Raw genomic sequence first — 23,001 nt, 5'->3', positions numbered from 1 at the left:
TGATTATTGATCATGTGCTATCAAGTTCAAATCAGCTGTTAACAACCACAAAGATTTTCTCCATGGTTATCTGTCTCTACTGTAACTTGGTCTTTCGGATCTTCCAACAGTGCATTTATCACTACTGCAATGGAGTCTATCCTTTTACGGTTAGTCTCTTTTTCTCATTATTTCTATTTTCCCCAGTATTAGTGCCTTCTCTTTGATGTGTCTGAAATAGGATAAATTGAACCTGGTTCAGTGAGAATTCTGAGTTAATTTGTTTGATGAGGCATCTATTTGTTTTTTTGACTGTCTATTGCAGGGGTGTCAAACTGCTGGCCTGCGGGCCAGTTGCATCATATGGAGGCTGTGCCCGCCCCAGCTTCGGCAATGCAAAAAAAGTCACAATACGTTGCGACATGTCACGTAACATGGCAAGTTTGACACCCATGGTCTATAATATTGTCAGGAGTCTTCTCCAACACCAAAGTTCAAAAACATCCTATCCAACAAAATGCAATTCAGTGGTGAGAAATATAAGGTTTTACCACTTAGGTAAGAAAAAACAAAAGCAGGGGTATAAAATAGGTGGCACCTGTCTCAGCCACAGTAATTGTGAGAGAGATCTAAGAGTCCTAATGGACAATCACTTAAGTACAGCTAACAATGTGCTGCAGCAGCCAAAAAAGCCAATACAGTCCTAGGCTCCATCAACAGAAAATAGTATCAAAATTATATGAAGTATTAGTATTGTTTTGTACTGCACTAGTAAGACCACACTTGGAATACTACATCCAGTTCTGGTCAACATGATACAAAAAATATGTTGCGACTTTAAAAACAATGCAGAGAAGGAAAACAAAGATGATTAGGGGCCTGAAAGCAAAAGCATATGATGAATGATTGTGGGAATTTGGTGGGGTGGACTAGGGGTGACATAATAGCAGTCTCAATATTTGAGAGGCTGTCACAGAGAGGCAGGAGTCGACCTATTCTGAGGTTGGGACAAGAAGTAGCAGATGGAAGCTTATCAAAGAAAAATCCAATCCAGAATCCAGGAGAATACTCCCTCCTCCTCTTTTTCCCCAACAACAACCTTGTGAGATGAATTGGGCTGAGAGAGAATGTCTGGGCCAGATTTACCCAGCTGGCTTTCTTGGCTAAGGTGGGACTGGAACTACAGTTTCCTGGTTTCCAGCCTGATGCCTTAATCACTAGACTATTGTCAACTTTGGCGACTATATATGTACATGTGCATGTGTATGTGCATATGTATATGTGTATGTATATGTTTATCTCCAGGCTGCTTTCTTGGCAACAATAATACAGAATTGGCTTCCATTGTCTTGTCTTCTATACCTTATTGATTGACTTTGCTTTTGTCCCATGTGGATGTATCCCTTCCTCTCTTGTTACTTTAGAGAAAGCCAGGCCTACTCTTCTCTCTATCAATCCTGTGTATTAAGAATGGGGTGTAAATTAGGATCTCGCCTGTTAGCTCAATATAGACACAAAAGTCCTTATAGGGAAATTGCTATGTGAGGTGCTGCACTACCATGCAGAATGACCTGCCTATTGGAGCATTTACTTTTACAAGGATCTGACAAGCAGATTGCAGCAAGGTTGCAGAGCAGCGCTTACATTGCAAATCTATCAGAAAGATATATAATTATTACCTTCCCTTCTCTGAGAGGCAGAGGGAGAGAGAAAGAGATAGAAAGAGAAATAAAGAGAAAGAGAGATGTTATATCACCTTATATATATGTGTGTGTGTGTGTGTGTGTATAAGGTTTCACGATGTCCATCCCCATTCACCCCTGAAGGAGGGAGACATGTCTATTTTTAAATGGTAAATAGTATATGCTCAGTGTTTTTTTTGTAAAAGAAAAAGGCGCCGGAACTCACACATGTCATACAACCCACCTTGCCTACCCTACAAGGTTCCATCCAAAAAAGGTGCCGGAACTCCGTTCTGAGCGTTCTATGAGAAAAAAAGCCCTGAGTATATCCAATGTGGTGTTTTCAATTACAATCATCACTAGTTTCATTTCATTGGAATCACATTGTTCCAATTGAGACCAAAGCCATGTACTGCCTCCTGGCGGACAGCGTGCCTTGCATTTCAATATTGTGACAGATGGCTAAACTTTTCAAAACCTCCCTCTTATACCCCCATCTCCAACTTAAGCTCATGTTAGTAGAATGATTGGTGGACATTTTATCATCCAGAGGCAGCTCTGGATGAATGCACCTAGGATTCTTTGATAGTCTCACACCATTTGTTCAGAAGGAAACAAATATCTTCCATATTACATAAATATTTTGATTTCAAACACGTGTAGTTCTGCAATTAGAATAGAATATTTAAAATAGGTTTTCTAAACATCCATTTTTCTTGTTGCTTGCTAACTGCAAATGCACTGTTAAGAAAATCCTGGTTTAAGTTATTTAACTGATAATCATTTTTATGGCATTGATAATTCATTCACTGGCATATTATTCCATTAATTAATAACAATACATATAGTCACAAGGGTGAGCACTTGGCCTGTGCTGTCAGCTTTTCATTTTCATTTTTATTTTCAACTATTGAGTAGATAATCAAATTATAAAAATAGATATCCCAACTATTTAAACGTTCATCATGAGAACAAGCCTGAAATTTAATCTTATGCAACCTTAAAAATGTGAGATGGTTAGTTCAGGACTAATTTGCCTTGTGTGTGGTGTGTGTGTGTGAGTACACATATAGGCGCACACATATATACATATATAAATATGTACACTATATCAGTAAACCAGTGTATATGAGCCCTCAGATAGTATTCTACCTTCAGAGAATGTTGTAAATAAATAAAATGAAAATACCAATTTATTTAAAGCATGATCACTGTTAGAGAATAAAAATTTTGTATTACTTATTACACCCCCATGCATACACACACATTCTACTCATCATTAATTATTTTCTTGATGGAAAAATACAACAAACAAGAAACAAATGCATATTCATTGCATAGTCATTTAATCATGCTAAAATGACTGCTTTGACTCTACAGAATTTATTCACAGCAGAAGAAGCGAACATCATTTAAGGCTGTATCATCTACAAAAATGCCCTGGTAGGGCTCCTGCTTAGTTTGAAGGCCACAAATTCCTCCTCTCTCACAGGGTGTACTCCACTCACTGTATTCACCAAATGAACCACCAGCTTCTTCAATTTGAAGACCATTGCTGCAACGGAATCGAATGTTGTTTACTGCTGTGTCATCTAAAGCTCCTTGCTCTGGTTCAACTTTCAGCTGAAAAGAACGTAAAACACCATCACGTGGACACCATCTAATTCCTGACCAGTGTCCATATCTGGAAAAAAGAAGAAGATATCAGCAACATCTCTTTCAAAAGAGATTGTCTCTCACAGTAAGTTTATTTTATGCCTTGTGTGTGTGAATTGTTTAAGAAACAATAAAATATGCCTGTTTTGAGCTTACACAAGTGATTGCAAACTTTATCATGATAAGTCTAACTACTGGTTGTCTATATTCTCCACTGAATTTAAGGACCATTTAATAGGCAGTCTTTCTTAGTTTATATATAAAAAAACCTTTTACAACCAAAACAAACCAATCACAGGTAATTCAGGAATGGCATCTAGATTTCAGCGTTTCCTGTGATTAGATTTTAGCTGATAATATCTGTTAAGGAATGCATTTAAATAAGTAGCAAGCAAGTAACCACCTGTCACTTAAATAGGAATTAGTAGGTTATATTACTTCACAAACCCTTGATGTGATTTCTACATTCTTCATCACATCAATTCCAAACACATCTATTTTTTTTTGCCTAATGTGCTGTAAAAGAAAGCTAGTGATTCAACAAACTGCGTTTTATAAAACTTTTTAAACTCCTTCCATTTAAAAAAAAGTTGAACAGTGTCTATTTAGTCTAGAACAAGCATAAAAATAGCATGATCATTTTTTCAGTAACATTTATAAGACATATTTGTACTTTCAACTGAGTAATGTTAATTCCATTAGATTTTTATTAGTATACAGAAAACAGAATTGCTTCCTCCGTGCTCACTGAGAAGATAAATATTTAAAAAGGGTAGTCTAGAAGCAACACTTTTTGTGTCAATGTCTAATTTTCTATAAAATTAAACAAATCAGAGATATTTGGAGATAACAAAACTTACTCTCCCGGTTCAGATTCAACAGTATACATAATATTATTGGTTTGGTCAGTAGAACAGAATAATCGGATTCCATTGAGTGAAGTGTCATCACTAGCTCCTCTATATTCTTCCACCTAATGCAATAAGAGGAAAAAGACACTGAGATTCAGATAGCAAGTTTGTAAATTAATTCAGTGTCTAAATGAGCACTGCACATAGGTTTACCCTTATGCTAAATCCAATGGCATACGATCCTGGTGGACACTTGTCAATCCATGTCCAAAGCCCCCAACGTCCTCCATTTTTAACTGTTATCGAATTATAATCCCTTCGGTTTGCAAAGGTACCATTAGCACTGATATATTGCCTATCCACAGCCGATGCAAGGCATACAGAAACAAGAACAAGGGCGACAGAAAGAGGCTGCATTTTCTTTTTTATGCAGGCTAGCCAAAGAAATGAAGAGGGCTGAAAATGTTATGCTGTTTGTACTTTATACCTTAGTTTATCTTCACAGGTGTCAATGCAATGATAGATTCTGCTTGGAAAAATAAACATACATTAACAGTTAGCAACAAACATTTATTAACTCAAATTGCTAACTGAATCTGGAATATTTCCCTCAGGTTTGTCCCTGAAAAACGTGTACCAGGCATAAAAGTAATTCATACTCTATTTTTCTCTTTAATGATCAAAAGAGACAATTATTTAGTCTAAACATCTGTGAAAATTCCAGATATTAATCTGTTTAAATCATTTGTACATTCTTACTTTGTGAACACAGGATTCATGATTGTCATAAAGATATCTTTAATTTGTTCGGAAGAAATTGAGGAAATCTGGTTTTATTTTATTACATTCCAAATAAATATGTTTCAATTCAGATTACAACCTTCATAATTTTCTTATCTAGAATGAATAATTCTGGTGGGCTAGTAGATGTATGTATGTATGTATGTATGTATGTATGTATGTATGTATGTATGTATGAAATTTATATGCTGCTCAGCTTATAATAATATTTTGAAGTATATTTGGGAGAAAAAGTGGCAAGTAAGAGAACAAATAAACGTATATATGTTCTTATACTGAATAGCTGCTGGGGGGAAAATTGTCCTGTCACAAGGTGGCTAATTATCTGAAGCCAAGTTTGTCATATTGCTTGTTTGCCATCTAGAACACATTTTTGTCTTTTTTATTCTGATGAAGAAAGCATACATCTGAACCAACTACCCATCAAGGTTTTTTTCACCCTAAGCATGCCAGTCAGGATTCTATGTGACCGACAGATTTTTATAAATAAAGAAAATGGAAGAAAATAGTACATTAGTATGCAGCATGCAAGCTACCCATTTATGATTTTTTAAAAATTAAAATATTTTTTAAAAACTCAAAAAGCAGGTAGGACAGGGAGGTGGCAAAAGATGTGTTGCAACCTTGTGCATCTACCCTTGAGTTTAAAAAATATACAGAGAAATACACTGTTAGAATTAGAATTCTCTGTACAGTGAACAAGCAAATTAATGTAACATTCAGTTTCACATTACATTTAGACCAGATTCCAAACTTTTTTCAACCAACATCTTTGTTTAGCAGCTCCAAAGTCAGTCAAAATCTCTCATCAAATCACTTCATAAAATAGGCCTAGGATATTACTTTAATCAATTATATATGAATTAATTTTATTTTTGTCCAAGATTCAAATTGCACAAATTAATCTTCCTTCAAGAATAAAGGGCCTTTTAATAATATATCACTGATATAATTACTTAATAGAGTTTTTCCTACAAGCTTTTATTATTATTATTGGATCAGAACACCTGTAACTAATGATACATATGTACACACACACACACACACACACACACACACACACACACACAAACCAATGTTTACTCAGCGAGCTGAGAACACAAGATTAACTACATACATTAAGGAATTTTCAATTATGCTATGGTGAAGAGAAAGAGATGGTCACTAACTTCATAATGATTCCACCTTACATAGCTATTTAAGATGAAAACTGTATTCTGTAATAGATCTGCAATATGACATGCTCTAAATTTAATTCATATTCCAGTTTATTTTTCCCATTGGCTTAAGCATAGAATTAAAACAGTGCAAGGTAAGATTCCTAAAATGAATGTTTGAATCTTCTCCTTCAATAATCTAGTAGCTCTCTCTCTGTTTGTTTGTTTGTGTGTGTGTGTGTGTGTGTGTGTGATATATACACACACATACACACACAAACACACACAAAATACTCAGAAAAATTTATTCTAAATAATTTCTTATATTGTTGGGGTTTTTTGCCTATTAGCCCTAGAACTACAGCAGCGATAACCTTGTACTCAGATGTGGCACAAAAATGAGCAAACACTACTGGTAATCTAATATCAAACATCAAGGCTAAATGTTTAAAATTTTTGGGTTCAGGTAAACCTACATTAAATAATTCAAACACATAATTTTAAAAAATCAATATTGTTGACAGTTCAAGTTATATAAATATATCTTATTATTTAGCGAGAGTTCAGAGACCTACAAAGAAACTTCAGTTATCATCACTGTAGATTGCATAGATTTGGATTAATTTATCAGAAGTGAATATTTAATTTTACAGGTGCTACTGACAGGAATGTCTCTGCTGTTGGAACATGTTGATACAGACCTGGATGGGTTTGATAGACAAACTCATTTACTAAAGCTTATTTAGCTTAACTTTGAAGGTTATGAAACCGATCATTGGAATGAAAGTTCATTTGAAAGTGTATTGTTGGGTAGTTTTTCTGGTTTCGATCATTGAATGTATTAACCTGTCAGTCTTGCTATTTAAGCATTACAAAAATTCCTATACAGTATGTAGAATGTTCTTTATCATTTTATCAGATTACCAACTGCTGGCACTTTACCAATGAGTCTTTTATGTGTATTATGAAGTGATCAGAATAAGACTTTTGTAGGAATATACTGTAGAGAGAATTTCAAGTTGGGAATCTTACCTTGCATTGCAAGAAGAGGTCACAGAAAGAGGCTGCATTTTTTTATTTGGTCTGGATGGGTACTGTCAATGTTAGCATGAGCTATTGCTGCTCAAGAATTGCCAACTGAGATTATTTCTAAGATAGTCTTTGCTTGTCTTCTGATTTTTAGTCTGTTTTGATAGCATAAACAACTAAGGCATCAGCTTCTCCAGTCAGTTACCACACTATACCTGCACAGTTGGATCTTTCTTATTCAGTTGGGTGGCCATTCATGTGTTGTTGTCTGCTGCAAAGAAGATTGTGAGACTGACACTTCCTCTTCTTCTATCCTCCCAGAGTGGAAAAGGCTAAATGTTTGTAATAGGACATCTGAGGTCAGCAGCGTCCCAGACAAAAGAGGTGGGTGGTCTTCTCCATTTCAATCTTTCTGATTTTCTAACCCCCACTTCCTGGTGAGACTATGGTAGTTGGTGTCAAAAAGTAAAATGAGGCAGAGATGGAATGCCTTGAGAAGCTCTGGTCTTACAGGGTTTTTCTAAGACTTCCTTTCTATCTTGGAAATGGGAAAGGAAAATAAGTTTCCAAGAAATTCAAGCAATACTTTTAACAGGAGTTAGTTAGTTTAATTTTGAATAGCACTGCATCACTGTGATAGTAGTTTTGGAATTGTAGACAAAATAAATTTGTGTTTAAAATGTGTGAAGTCTTCCTAAACAGTATAAAACTATAAATAAACTCACATTTATATGTGTAACACATATCTGTAAACAGGAGCTATCTTATCCCTTCAGTAACTATAAGCTATAGGTAGTTTTAGAAAGCAAAGTACAGAGAACACTATGCTGTTTAAATCTTTATTAAATTTATAAATGAATATAGATAAAACTGGTATGAACTTTGTTAAATTTGTATCTGTTCCATTTATAAAATGTTCAAGCTTACTATAATGCAAACAGATTTCATAAACTGATTTCTGGTATATGAGAAAACAGGACAAAATTGTTGCCTGCAATATGAACATTGAAGTTTTAAAATACTTATCTATGGAAATCATTTAAATAATAATAGTAAATAGACTACTGAATAAGTCTACAGACCATTTCAACTTAATATTTAATAAGTTATCTTTGCTCATACTGAGATGCACCTGAGAATTCTTAAAACACAAAATCTACATTTCATCAATTAAAAACATCTAGTATGTTTCTATCATATCTCATAGTATTATTTCTGCATGTATTCATTATATATCTGCCTACCTTACCCAGTCAACAAAGTCAAGAAAATAAAGCTAGACTATGTTTTTAGATTTCTTTTCCCCCCCTGAAAAAGAGCTACATACATTGGCAATTGAAGTGTAATGTCCCTATCACTGTGAAGGTCAGTTTAATTTAAAAATATATTATTTCTCAAGTGAGGCTTGATGTTAAAGTAATATTGAAGTATAGTTACTGAAGACTAATATATTTTCCCTAAAATTAAATATATATATAGCATATAAAGTGATATTTGTTGAGTAAAAGAAACGGTCTGTTTTTTCAAGAAGCTGTTTATTTACAACCCATTGTCAGAAGGCAGCTTGGCATATCAATACAAAAGTAGTCAGAAATGACACATGTGGGGAAATGGATACTTGTCTTTCTATCATTTTCACCAAAAACATCCCTTTCCCATTTTTATTTCCTTAAAGAGATAGCTAGCATTGGGCTCTTCTGGGAGTGGGTGTAGGGCAGAATTTGGTTTTCTATAAACCTGTTGATACTTTTTTCTACACTAATAATTCCATAGAGACATGAGATCAGTTTTCACTATAGTCAAATTTTGCTAATGTTAGTTATTAGTAACCCATAGTTTATCACTCTGCTGTAACAAGATAATTCTAGATACACAACCACATACCTATACACAATCTTTCTCTTTTACACAAATAGTTTTCTATATTGTTTGTTACTGCCCCTTAGCAGGTACATCACAGAAATTTGGCAGATTGTGGATGTTGCACCAAGCACTTTCTTATGAAGCAAAATTAAAGCCGCAGTCATATATATTCTCAAGATGCCTTCGTAACTGCCAAAGGTAAATGGATGGTGGGACTTACTGGCATTTGGGGAAGGCTGAACTGTTCACCTCTACATATTGTTTTTGTAACCATACAACACTATTTACACAACATATCCCTTCCCTAATGTATTGCTTCTACGATAAAACCACATTTATTCAAAACCAGAACTTATTTGTAACTTTCTCCACAAAAGGTATTTTTGACACAACATATTCAAACTAACAGTTGTAGAGGTGCTGTTATAGATAGAACACCTGCTCTTAGGGCTCACACACTCCTGGCTTATACAAAGAATGTGGGGAAGAACACAGAGAGCCATTACTACCACAGAATATGTAATAAGGTATGAGATTGTGCTATAGTAATTAGGATAGCTTTAAAAGAGCATTGGAGAAATTCTTGGAAGACACATCTATCAGGAACTATTCATCCCCAAGATTCAGTATTACTTCCATATATCAGTTCTGGTGAGTAATAGTGGGAGCAGTATATATCTCCCTCTCCAATCATAGCTATCTGACTGGCCACTGAAAGAAACAAATGCTGGGCTATGGGCCTCAGTCTGAATTGGTTCTCTAGTTTTAATTCCATTGCTGTTGGGTTGGATCCACACTTTTCCCCAAGTCTTTTGGGTGTTCTGGCAAGTTGTGAATGGAATCAAGGAATCAATGCTTGAGAGAGAATGCTGCTGCCTGTTTTGACAGATGCAGTAGTGGATCTTATTTTGAATATACTAGAACTGAGTAATGCTTGATAAATTTTGTCTGGTTTTCAACCTTTTAGGGAAGCTTAAGGTGACAGCAAATCATTTTAGACGATCCTCAAAGAAATGGATTATCTCTAGGCCCTTGCCAATCAAGGTTCGTTTATAATCTTGATAAACCCTAGATTAAGTAAGCTTCCTAGATCCTATTAATCTTTCAGCAGCAATTGATACCATGAAGCACGCTGTCCCTTTGGACCACCTACAAGGATTAGGAACTGGCAGTTCCATTGCTGTGCCCCTATCTGAACTGCAGTTCTAGTCAGTGATCATGGAGAAAGTGCTCAAGTTCAGTATGAGGTCTGCGTGCTCTCCCCTACATTGTTAAATTTCTACATAAAACTAGTGGAAAATATCTATCAGTTCAGGATCAATCTTCCTCAATACTTTACTTTTAATTGTACATCATCACCCCAAGAGGAGCTGGAGATACCATTAAAGTCCTGAACTGGTGTCTACAGGCTGTAAGGATCTGGATGAAGACAGAAACAAGTTGAGATTAAATCCCACAAGAGAGTTACTAGTCATGAGTAAACACCCTGCCAATCTGCTCACATTAGATCTGATATTGATTTAGGTTTTTATACTCTTCCCCCAAGGGACGTTTGTGAACTGTGGGTATCCCTGCTTCAAGAAGGTGGTGGATGCCATGACAGGGGCTTTAGTTAATATTTACACCTCTACATGACTAGAGTAGACTGACATAAGTAACTCACTGATTACTATAACTGGATTCTACTACATACTTTTGTGTGGTGCTACCCATGAGACAATAAGAAAAGTGCAGTTGGTATATAGCAGTCAAAAATAACACCAATTTTAATGTTGCAGCACTGGTTATCAGTGGATTCTTGACTCAAGTCAGAGTGCTGGCTATTAGTGATAAAGTCATTTTAAATGTAGCATGAAGGATAAATCAAATAATGGCTTGTTAAAACTTAAATTTGCTGGCTCAGCCTGGTTATTGTGAAAGACTGTGGGGAATGGACATAACAAGAGACAGAGGGTTTGGCAGTTTATTTTATAAGCAGCAATTCAGCTGAGATAGCAAGAAACCCGAGAAAAGGAATTTCAAATCATTCAAAAAGATTCATCTTAATGAACCGAGTTTAAATGAGGGTGGTAAATTCCTCTGTTTCCAAAATTCTGCATTTATTCTAAAATTCACATTAATGATATCTTAATTAATGAAGTCTATACAGTTCTTGCTTCTTTGATCTTGCCCAATTGAGTGACCATGATAGTTACCCAGAGAAGGCCTGTTGAGAATGTCATACCCTCATATGGAACAAATATCTGGGGGATGGATTGGACAGCAAATCTTCTCCATGACACCCTTCACTTTCTAGAATACCACTCCCCTCCTGAGACATCATGGCTCCTCACCTAGTAGTCTTCCTCAAACAACTACCAGCTGTGTTTTTCAACAAGCCTATAGCCTCAGTTATATGAGAGATGGTGCATATTATAGGGATGAATTTGTATTACTGTTTCCATCTTATAAAACAAGCTGCAGTTTTTCTTTGTTAAAACACAAAACCAATAGTTTACATTTTATATTTTGTCAGAGGAATTAGAGTCCAGGTTCAATAGAAGAATTCAAGAAGCATTCATGATACCTATATACATGTCTACCATCTTCATTTTCAGCCTTAAACCTGATTATTCACTACTTTCAAATATCAAATATTTGCACTGTCTCTTTATGCACAAGCAAACACAGTTTTTTTCCACATCGATTCCCGTCTGAGTTGAAGTAGCTATTGATATGCAATAAATTACTAAAGCATAAAGGATGAAGTCTTCAGAACAGGTATCCTTTCTGTCCAATCATTGCCATGCTATTCAATAACATTATTTACTGAATGAGTATCAGCATTTAACTAATTTTTTGCTTTCTGTAAGTGGTGAGACTTCTTCGCCACACATGAACTGTTCCTGAAATAAAAAAGAAGACACATATATTAATGTATGTATGGTAAGTACATACATATATTGTATATGTATTAATATGGCTGGTACAAATTAAATAGAAACATCCAAATAATGAATCATTTATCTTAATGGCAAAAAATAACTTTCTGATGGTTCTACAAACAAGATCACTGAAAAAGAGAGCACTTAATATCATGGGGAAAGAAAACTTTTCGATATAAGTGCCACTAAAACTGAGGCACTTGTCACACCATCTTTCAAGGTTTGAAATTCCTTACTATTAGTTGCTCGGCGCCAAATCTGGGCTATGGGGGGGGGGTAATCAAAAACATCCCGACAGAACTGATTCAAAAGTTCTTGGGTGCATCTAGCAGTGTGCAGGCAAGCATTATCGTGAATCAACACCACACCAGAAGTCAGCATGTCCCGATGCTTGCTATGGATGGCTCGTCTGAGTTTTCATAACGTTTCACAGTAGACTTCTGAACTGATGGTCGAACCACACTCCATGCACTTCACTAGTAGTACTCCTTTGGCATCTTAACATTTGGTGGGATTTTCTATGGCACCACTTCCAGTGTGATGTTTGTTTACGATAATGCTCATCCGCACACCACTAGATGCACCCAAGAACTTTTGAAGCCGTTCTGTTGGGATATTCTTGATCACTGCCCCCCCCTCCATAGCTCAGATTTGGCGCTGAGCGACTACTACTAAAGAATTTGAAACCTTGTCAGAGGTTATGACAAGTGCCTCAATTTGAATGGTGATTATGTTGAAAAGTAATGTAATGTTGTAGTTTTCTAATGTATATAATAAAAGTTCTGTATCTGCGAGTGTCTGTCATTGATAAGGTTTATTTCCAAATTGCCCTCGTAATATTGTTTTTTGCATCATCATCCTCTTGTATACCAACCTCTATTTCATAACTAACAGGTGAAATCATTTAACTAGGTTTGAAGGCAGGTGAGATAAAATGAATAGTGGTACTAATTATTCATTGAACTTCTTGCCTGGACTATAGTGAATCTTCAGTGAATGATTAAAAGTCATAGGTCGCAATCCAAGAATTATCCTATAATTATCTTTTAGAATTACTATGCATTCAAAATAAGAGGGAGAAGAATTTATTAAGAGAGACACCCCAAAGATTAGATATTTTATCGCTCATTGTATTTGGCTAGTTATTATGTATTGTTTAAGTACTGTAGCTACATAATAAATAAACTTATATGCCATCTAACTCCCAATGACTCTAGATGATCTTTGCTGGTTATTGACCTTGAATAAAATGTCACCAGTTTTGAAAACATAGTCTAAAACAAGTACATTCCTCACCTTGTCGTAGATCACTTTGACTATAAGTGAACAACTTGGGCAGGTTGCTACATCTTCTCCATTCTCCAGATCTTCCTGCAATAATACATAAAAATTTGACGTCTTAATAAAGCATAGCCATTTAATGTGTAAAAAGAAGATGGCAAAATCCAGGTCCTGTCTGCTACATATTTCTGAAATAACAAAACACTTCTCACAACTGTATGGGGTTTCAAATCACTGAACTCCTCCTGCTAAAGTTTGAAGTCAGTAGGTAGAATATCAGGATACATATAAAGCCAACTGCCCATATGCTAATTTTTCTGCCAAAAAGCAACATGCTTTTTTCACCTCAAAATCTAAGTATTTTGAATTTTAAAGATGTCTTCTATGAATCTGCACAATATTACAACTGGTTGAGCACCCTGGAAAGAGTGAGAAAAGAAATGTTAATTTATTATATATAATCTCAATCTCAATCTTGTTTTGGATTTCTCAAGAGAAAAGAACTCCAAAACAACAGAACTCCAAAACAAAAAGGCATTAAAGTTTCCTCTAAAGGCCCTGAACTCAGTTCAATAATTCACTTACAAATTCAGTACTGCTCTAGGTGGCAGATGTCCTTGAGAGTGTTTTGTTTAAGTGATTTATTAATATTATCTTCTCTGAAAAAAAGTCTCTTCCTGGTCATACTTACCATAATATCTATATAGGACTGACTTAAAAGCTTCATTTTAAAAACCAGTTAAATGCTTACTTCTTTCAAACTCTACCTCGTTAGATCTTAGCAGTGTAGACATTTAGACACTGTTCTAATTTTAGCTTAGGGCATATGTTCATCAGAAGAGAACTAATAATAGATCTCAATTTCCTATGATCACAAATTAATTTTTATCTGTTCAACCATATCTATACAAATTATTTCCCAAAATCATAGTGCTGAAGTGCACAGCTTGGGTAAATGTGGACATTTCTCCGGACAGACTCAACTAAATTATAACATTCTGAAGAAATCTTTCAACTCAGAAAAGAACAATAAATACCCACAACAGTTCCCTCAAGGCTGAAGAATGTCTATCCTTGCCACAGGAACACAAAGTCTACATTATTTATTGCTATATTAATTGATCCAATTTAGTTTTGAGGTAAGATTAAACTGCGGATCCTGATTTTTAAACCCAGGTTAGGATGGCACTGCATTAAAATGCTTCTGTCCATCTAAAGCTTCTCAGGCTTATCAATCTTTTTTTAATTTAATAATATTATATCCAATCTGCCTTGCCCTATTATCAGTGTACCAAGTTCCCATTGGCTATGTTTGAACATCTCTCTCAGTTGGAACAAATTATTACAATATTTTATAACCACTGTGACTGAACACAGGAGAAGCATCAGGGCTCCCCAACTTGGCACTTTCTAGATGTACTGGCTACAACCTCCTCAATCCTAAACCAGAAGTGCTTGGAGTCCAAACATATCCGGAAAGCTCTAAAGCAATGTTTATCAAACTTGGCGTGCTGGCAATTTTGGGAGTTGAAGTCCACCCATCGTAAAGTTGCTAATTTGAAAACCACTGCTCCAGTGCCTATCTTGCAGAAGACGGAAAGGGCAGCAGGCTTAATGGTCGCCTATGTTCGCAGTTCTACTTTCCTACATGACGAACAGTCAAGGACAATCTGTATTTTGATGGTTTGCTCCAAGATGAGAAATGCTCACGTAAAAATGTATGTCACATGGCAATGTCTCTCGTCCCTAGAAATGACTGGCTCACTCATCCCCTTACCCGCGTAATAAGAAAGCGGTCTCCACAGGGGCACGGATAGCTGTAGGTCTCCGTATCTTCATCGTACTCGAAGTCCTCTATCTCCACTTCGTCGTGGAAAATGGACATGTCGCAGGGCGATTCTTTGCCTCCCTCCGCCAAACGTAGCCAGCGCCGCGTGTCCAGGAAAACCGGCAACGGCACTAAAATAAAGCAATCTAAACCTTCACCACCACCATATTTGTTCCGGATTGAAGCTACGAATGATTTCTAGCCAATAAGCATTCAAGATGAGATTTGACAACCTCTCTAGTCGCATGATATCCAATAAAAATGAGCGAGGTAGAACTCGTGCTCAAGACAAAAAGCTATAGAGCTGTAAAATATAGAAAGAAATCCTGTATCCGTTGCATTGCTCATGGGTTCGAACAGCGGTGTCATCCTATTAAAAGAAAAAAAGTGACCAATGAGACTCCAAGATTGTAGAGGGCGGATCACGTTCTTGCTGGGGGCGAGGGGAGGCCAGCAGCACATCAGAACTCCGGCTTACGTAATAATAAAGGATTCCTATAATCCCACCCCTAAGTTATAGAACTAGAAAGTATAGAGCAGTTTTTCTCATCCCTGGCAACTTTGAGATGGCCTCACTTTCAGAATTCCTTAGCCAACAACTCTAGGAGTTGAAGTCCAACACAACTTAAACCTGCCGAGATTAAGAATCACTGCTGTAGGGTGATATGCGCTTTGTTCCTCTGCTTGAAATTAAAAGGCGGTGTTTTTCACCTCCATGTCGGATGGTCTTTTATATATATATCTCATTCCTATTAAGCCCACAGTAATATCGCTCTGACCTTGACTCCTCTGTAGAAATTGTCCATTTATTCGCTAGTCTTAAGAGTTAGGCCTAAAAAGCATGAAATGTCACCGACCTGCAAAAGCAGAATCATTTAAACCGGAAGTGCCGAAATCAGAGCTGGAATGGTGCCTCCTCTTTTAGGGACCGTTTCCGCTGAATTTCTCCGGGTGCCGGTTATTTCCTTAGGACTTTGAGGAAGGTGCTCAAGTGTTGTTGCTGGCTTCTAAATGATGTAGTTAGGCTGGAAATTTAGCTGGAAGAAGAAGTGGCGTTCAAGGAAGCGCTGGAGAAATAAATGCAGTCTGTCAAAGCTGAAGAGAAAAGGAAGATCTGTCTAAAATAATGCTTAATCCATAATGAAGAAATAAGGGTTCGCGGTCAAAAACAGAACCTGGATCCCATTTAGTAAAATCTGCTTGTGAAATGAGCACCCTGTTGGGCACTTCTCGCCCTGTGAGGTGAGTCGGACGAAAGACGGCTGAATGGGGCCAGAGGCAGCCCGTGAATTCTGAGTTGATCTGTTCCTGCTCTTCAGGCCTATTGACAGTTTGAAATGACCTTTCTGTGTATTGGGTTGCAGACGCAACCATCTTCAAGCAGCAATAGCTTTAGGAAGCCCAATTAATGTGTTTATAATCCAGTTATGTATCTGGTTTTTCATTGATTTCTTTCCAAATGGACCAGCTGAGCTACTGTTTATCTAATGTAGGATGAATAAATTACTACTGTTGTTCAGAAATAATTACATTAATTAGTGAATATATCCAGAAGATGGTTAGGCAGCCTTCAGAATTCAACTCTTGTAGGTCGTAATCAGCAGGAATGGTAGTGACTTTAAGGCAGTGGCTATACAGCACCCTAAAACATATTTTAATTTAATAATTTAATAATTTGATTTCTATACCGCCCTTCTCCCGAAGGACTCAGGGCGCCGAATTACGGTTAACAAAATCCCAGTTGGCTGAGTTCCTACAATATCATTAATCATTAACCATCCTTTACCAATCATAATGGCTGAGCCTGCAGAGCATTCTAAGTTGCAAGCAAGCAAATTCCATTTTTGCTTAGTATATTATGTAATCTAAGTTGTTACACTGAAACAGGATTTTTGAAGTTAATGGTAGTTCTTAATGAGGAAAGTATAAAGATATTCAATGTATAACACAAAATATTAGCCTTATGTAATGGAAGCAGTCACAGCAGCACATAATTGACTTTGGCTTATAAAAACTGAGTTCCTGATGAGAAATCATCAGGAAATGCCAACACTATAGGGTAGATTGGGAATTCAAGAAAAAACCAGGAAGAAGGGGATGTTCCATAACTTAATTTATAATGGGAACCAAGACAAATTTATGGTTTTAAGAAGTCACACAGAAACCCAATTACTGTTGTTCCAGACATTATCCATCTTATGTCATAAGAATAAACATTGGGAAAGTTTTATTTGCTCTTTCTAAAAGTGGATGTTTGAAATGTTTTAACATAAGAGATTTTAAGTGCCAGCAGATGTCACTATTGTTCATTACAAATAGTTAATGTTACAGAATATGTAGGAAAAAGAAACAAATGCTTATTTGTACAGTACAGTTCTTATTTAGTACAAGTATAATAAGCAGTGTTAAAATGATTACTATAACAATGTAATGAAATGTTAGCAAAATATTAAGAGCTTTGGGGAATTTTAAAAGAGCCAGTATAGTCTAGTGGCTAAGGCACCAGGCTACAAAGTGGAAGATCATAAGTTTAAATCCAGTCTTAGCCATGAAAGCCAGCTGGGTAACCTTGGGCCAGTCATACTCTCTCAACCCAATCCACCTCACAGGGTTGTTGTTGTGGGAAAAATAGGAGGAGGAAGGTTTGTTAAATATGTTGTCGCTTTGGGTTATTTGTAAAAATAATAAAGATTTTATTTTATATAAAAATAAATAAAAAATAAAATAAAAATAAACAAGCTTACAATTAAATAAGTCCAGAAATCTTAACCCACTTCATCAGATATGGAATGAACTCTCAGAACAAGAACTTGATACATATTCAGTTTCAGAAAAGAGTCTGAGATAATGATAGGATCAAGCAGAATTGTTTTAAAAGTTGGAAGCAGAGAAACTAACATTTTTCATAGAAAATAGCAAAAAAATATCCAAAGATTCTGCAATAGGTGTTTTTACTCATATTTTCTTTCACATAAAAATTGAGAAATGAATTCTAGGAATTATGGATGAAATTCACATTTTGTGGCAATTACTTTGACTATGTTGAAGACTTCTCCAAGTTATCATTTGTAACTTGCCTTACACTGTTCATTTTAAGTTCATGAGATTTAGAAATAAAATAGACAATATCAAATTTACCAAAACAAGATTTTGACATTAATAGCATGAGGGATTAGCAATGTAGGTTAAGTTAGGTTGAGAATCAACTTTACTAAACATAATGGGATTTTTCAGTAAATACGTATGGAATTGCTTAATGTAGGTTTTTAACAAGTTCTTAATTGAAATGTAAACCTTTAGTTCATTAGCTGGATAATTCTAGCAGAATTGGTTCATTGGGATATAACTGTGTTCAACACTAACAAATAATATTACTAACTGGTCTACATCCTCCCTCTTCTTGAGTTTCTTTGAGTCCAATCTTTGATACTGGTTTTCCCCCCAACAAATACCTTAATAAGTTGGAGGATCCCATATATGACACAAATATTGTTTCCTGCTTGGGTGTCTTTGAAACAGCCACAGATTGAGAGGGATATGATCTTTATGATGTGAATAATGGTCTACATATTTCTGTGATGTCAGCAGCAGTCTAAAAGTTCATTTATTTTCTTTGAAGCAAAGTGCCAAAGTAATACTTCTGATGATACTTAGTGTGCTTTAAAAGTTTACAGCTTGACTATTTGACATTACTGCCAATATTTGTTTATTGAAAAATCGATGCAAATATTATTTTAAATTGCCTTTACAGGAAAATTTAACATAAAAGAACATTATGATATGTATAACAGCTTTTGGTTTGCCTATATTAATGAAAAGTGCCAATAGAATTCTTCCCTGCTATTCTTCATACTTGTGTCTAAGACTGGCAGCTATAAGATACTGCACAATAAATGGGTGAGCTATCAAATATTAAGTACTACTGTGAAATGAAAATATTAACATAGCACTGGTATTACTTTTCTTTAAAAATTGAATAAAGAATTAGTTGCTAACCATCATCTTCTAGAATATAGTATAATGAAATTTGGATCAACAGGCTGATTTTAGGACTTACCTTGTTTGGAGTGAAACAGTTTTATTAAACAGTTTAGTACAGTTTTTCAGTAAAGTATGATTAAATGGGAGATGAAGGTTCTGAAATTACTATGGGCAGAAATAATAAATTACTTTCTCAGGTTAATACATGGGATCATGTTATACACATGATTAGCAACAGATCTGCTGCTTAACAAAAGAGGTTTACAAGTAGTCTTTTATTTACGACCATTTGTTTAATGATGGTTTAAAATTACGATGGCCTCAGAAAAAGTAACATGACCTATACTCACACTTAGGGACCTTTGCATCATCTCTGTGGATACTTGATCGCAGCTGGGATGCTTGATGACCAGCTTCCATTTATGACTGGTTGCAGACATGTCAAACAACAGATTTGGCCCATGGGACTGTCCCAGAAATGGCAAGGGATCAGCCTCTGCTGCCCCAGCCCTGGCCCACCCCAGCGCATGCATAGTAAATGGTGAGCACTTGGGGGCTGGTGGTACACAGCAGCAGCTGCAGCTCATTTGTCTCACCCCACCCCTCCTGGCCTCACTCCATCACACCCAGCTTTACCCCACTTTGCCGGACCTCTTCTCTTCTCCTCCACCTCTGCTTTGCCGGGCCACATCTCACCACGTCCAGCCCCACTTTGCTGGGTCTCTCCTCTCCTCACTCAGGCCATGGAGTTCTGTCAGCCTTGTGCCGCAGGGCTTGGGATGCAGCCATCCTTGATGGGGTGGCTCACATGTTGCTGGCCGCCGGCAGTTCCAGGCTGTGGCTCTGCATGCAACGTGAGTGCCTTGTTCCCCTCTCCGGCCCTACCACATGGCAGAGATAGCGACTGGTAGCTGGCCCCTGCCAGCACTTGGCTTGTGCCACCACGTGCTCCCATTTGCCTGCCATTCATCCCACTGGCCGGGTCCCATCCACTGGGCAGTATGGAGGGAGGAAGGAAGGAGATGGGAATGAGAAAGAGGGAGGCAGAGAAGGAGGAAGGGAGGGAAACGGAAAGTAAAGGAAGGAAGGAAGAAGGAGGTAAGTACAGCTGGGCATCCCCTCGGGGAAGTGGGGCTGCACTAAGCTGGGCTGTGGGGTCCTGGTGCCGCAGAAGCTCGAGGGCTGGGTGGTTGACCTCTGCTGCCCAGGGCTCTGGGCAACCTATGCCACCGTCTAACCCCCCCCCACACACACACATACAGCCTGAGAGGGACGGTGAGCCTCCTCCAGTGGACCATGCCCTGATGCTTGCTTCAGTCCCCCCCACTCCGCCAGATACCCTCAGATCCATCCCTGTCCTGCTCAGGACCTCATAGGTGCCCCTGACGCGAGCTACGTTGAGTTGGGCACACCCACCTAGTAGCCATGCCCCCCCCAGCCATGCCCAGCCAGTAGGCCACGTCCATCCTGGCCATATCCTACTAGCCCCCCGAGCGCAACCACAGTGCTGACGCGGCCCTCAATGAAATTAAGTTTGACACACCTGGCCTATTTGATAATAAAATTATTTAAAAAGTAGTTAAGCTTAATTCAAGAATACAGATTTTCTATTTTAACAACTCATTCTGCTTCATGAATATAAACTGGGTCAATAGGATTTGGTTTTTTTTAAAGATTTAGAAAATGTAATGGATGATTTTCAAGTCTTAATAATGCAACAAAGCATTGTTCAGAAGCAGTGTACTTCTAAGTATTAAATACTGGGCACTAGTATTTTCATGACTATATGCTTTGTTTTTTAGTCTCCAAATAATGCAATCAGATTGCTGTTGAAAACAGTAAGCAATTACATAGATTTTTGTCAGTCCAAGGGACACATTCTTATGATATCATAGTTAGAGATCAATGAGTCTGAAGTTACTATTTTAAAGAGTGTTCAGTGATCAGTTCAAGCTGTAAAATTATATTGAGTAATGATACATCTCAGTTTGCCTTATTTATAGCAAAATGAAATCCAGAAGAAAATCAGATCATCTGGAAAGAACAGCAAATGATTTTCGACATGAGGTTGGTATTGTAGTGTATGAGCATGAAATGTGCTATATATGGTGAAAATATTGGATAAATTTGGTAATAATTTGACCCTTCTCTATAATCATTTGTTTTCATCTATAATCCTTTGCAACTTGCTGCATGGTCATCCATATTTTAGTTACCTCTCTTTTGGATTATTGCAATGTACTGTGCATGGAGCTGCCCTTAAAGACCGCCTGAAAGCTGCAAGTGATGTAGAATGCAGTGGTATGCACAGTTTTGAGGATCCCACAATTTACCCAAGTAACACAACTGGCTGCACATGTTTTCAGTTGCTTTCCGGGTACAATTCAGGTTGCTGCTAATCACCTTTAAAGCCCATATACTGTAGCATCTCTCTGTGTGCATTTGCCTATCCTATTAGATTAGACAGGGTGAGTGCACCCCAGGCCCGCTCTATTAATTGTTGCTATCTGATGGGACCTTAGATTGTGTATTCTTCATGGCCATTCCGGTCCTCTGACCAGTCTCCCACTGGAGATCAAAGGTGTCCTTACCCTTTTAATCTTACACCTGGCTCTTGCCCCCAAGCATTGGAATAAGATGGAGATGAAGTTTAAGGTTGTTTGGTTTGGTACTTGGGGGAAGAATACATTTTTGACCATATTTTGTGGATTGTTGTGAGCCTTCTAGAGTCGGCTTACAAAATAAGTGCCATTGAAACAATAAATGTAGCTAGAAAAAAAGAACTGAGAAAATTATTGTTTCCAGATGATGCAGGATGTTTCCTTTTTTATTTATTTATCAAATTTATTAGGCCACCATCTACCGACAATCTGAATGGCAAACATATACAGTAAAACACTGACAATTGTAAAACCACAAGTTGAGCTCCTCTTGTTGAAAATCTCAAAGGACATCCTCACCTTACATCCATGCTAGGACTCTAGAGCTAACAACTTGATTCCTTCTGAAGTACTGGCGAGGTTGGGGCCATCTATAACTTTGGCGAGGGTGGGTGGATGTTGCAGCTCTTTTATAACACAAATTCCATGACAAAGGTACATTACCTAGGACTCATCTAGTGACATTGCTTCATGGTGGCACTCTTCACTCAGAGAAAGTGGAGTATGCCCACTCTGACAGAGCTGATGGGATAAGTAGCAACCCCTAAGAAAAGTGGTCTCGCAAGTAACCTGGCTCCACACCACACAAGGTCTTAAACTCTGACTGTACTAATTGGGTGTGTGAATGAGTATTCTGGCTTACAATGTATATTTTGCCTCCCCAATATGAGACATTGAGTAGCAAAATTTGAAGAATAATATTTCTTATAATTGTGGTCCTGCTTTAACGTATACAGTACAACTTATGAATGAACAGTGTTCTGGTATTCTGATGTTCAGTTTGTTCTACTTGGCTTTGTCTGTCAATGGGAGTAAAGAAGTACATTTGGATAACTGGTTCACTAAGGGTTATATCTAGAGTGGTAACTCTTGATGATTTCTCTTATAGTATATGATACTCCTGACATTGTCAGGAGGGTACTTTGGTATAGTTCTCACTTTGTACATAGCAGTAAGCAAAGCACTTTTCACATTTGTTTAGCTGCTATCACTGGCAAAATAAATTAATGGAAACAGCTGAGCTGCATTGGGCTATACATTTCCAATTCTTGGAAACTGTGGGAACAAAAATATTTTCTGATGTTCAGAGTCACTTTGGCAAGATAAGCCGTCGTATAAATCAAACAAATAAACATTTTGTGGATTATTTAAAAACCAAAGGGACATCACTTTTTTCTAACAACATTGTGTGCAAGATCCAGTTCAGAAGTCAGTTATAAATTAATGTGACATATTAATGTTAGACTTATTCTTACTCTGGGGTTTCTGTGTTAAGGAGAATATTATATAAGCATCATGAGAGCAAGTC

General features: G+C 37.0%; 3 protein-coding genes across 6 annotated transcripts in view; 1 reads left to right on the top strand and 2 right to left on the bottom strand.

Annotated features, from left to right (window-relative positions):
* Positions 1-3,044: 3,044 nt before the first annotated feature.
* On the bottom strand, positions 3,045-4,585 carry LOC308676980 (vitelline membrane outer layer protein 1 homolog; the record flags this gene model as incomplete). The annotated part of the gene is made up of 3 exons (XM_081343057.1): positions 3,045-3,345; positions 4,178-4,290; positions 4,382-4,585. 3 exons carry the CDS (start codon positions 4,583-4,585, stop codon positions 3,045-3,047), a joined length of 618 nt encoding a protein of 205 aa, XP_081199183.1.
* A 4,108-nt stretch (positions 4,586-8,693) lies between these two features.
* DPH3 (diphthamide biosynthesis 3) lies at positions 8,694-15,274 on the bottom strand. The gene is made up of 3 exons (XM_081342996.1): positions 15,001-15,274; positions 13,239-13,313; positions 8,694-11,903 (listed from the first exon to the last, which is right to left on the bottom strand). Exons 1-3 carry the CDS (start codon positions 15,106-15,108, stop codon positions 11,838-11,840), a joined length of 249 nt encoding a protein of 82 aa, XP_081199122.1. The 5' UTR covers positions 15,109-15,274; the 3' UTR covers positions 8,694-11,837.
* Positions 15,275-16,004: 730 nt separating this feature from the next.
* OXNAD1 (oxidoreductase NAD binding domain containing 1) overlaps positions 16,005-23,001 on the top strand; it is a 31,771-nt gene continuing 24,774 nt past the window's right edge. For 2 of the 4 annotated variants that reach the window (XM_081346341.1, XM_081346340.1), the window contains exons 1-3: positions 16,005-16,293; positions 18,803-18,948; positions 21,036-21,099. In XM_081346341.1, coding sequence (XP_081202467.1) covers positions 18,827-18,948; positions 21,036-21,099 — 186 coding nt within the window. In that variant the 5' untranslated portion in view covers positions 16,005-16,293; positions 18,803-18,826. Of the gene's footprint in view, positions 16,294-18,802; positions 18,949-21,019; positions 21,100-23,001 lie in introns of all 4 variants that reach the window. The other 2 variants (XM_081346343.1, XM_081346342.1) reach the window with 2 other exon arrangements.

This window comes from Vipera berus (genome assembly GCF_964194415.1).
Source record: "Vipera berus genome assembly, chromosome: Z".
NCBI classification, from domain to species: domain Eukaryota; kingdom Metazoa; phylum Chordata; class Lepidosauria; order Squamata; family Viperidae; genus Vipera; species Vipera berus.
The sequence above is the reverse complement of the archived record's forward strand: the minus strand, read 5'-3'. Positions and strand labels throughout refer to the sequence as shown.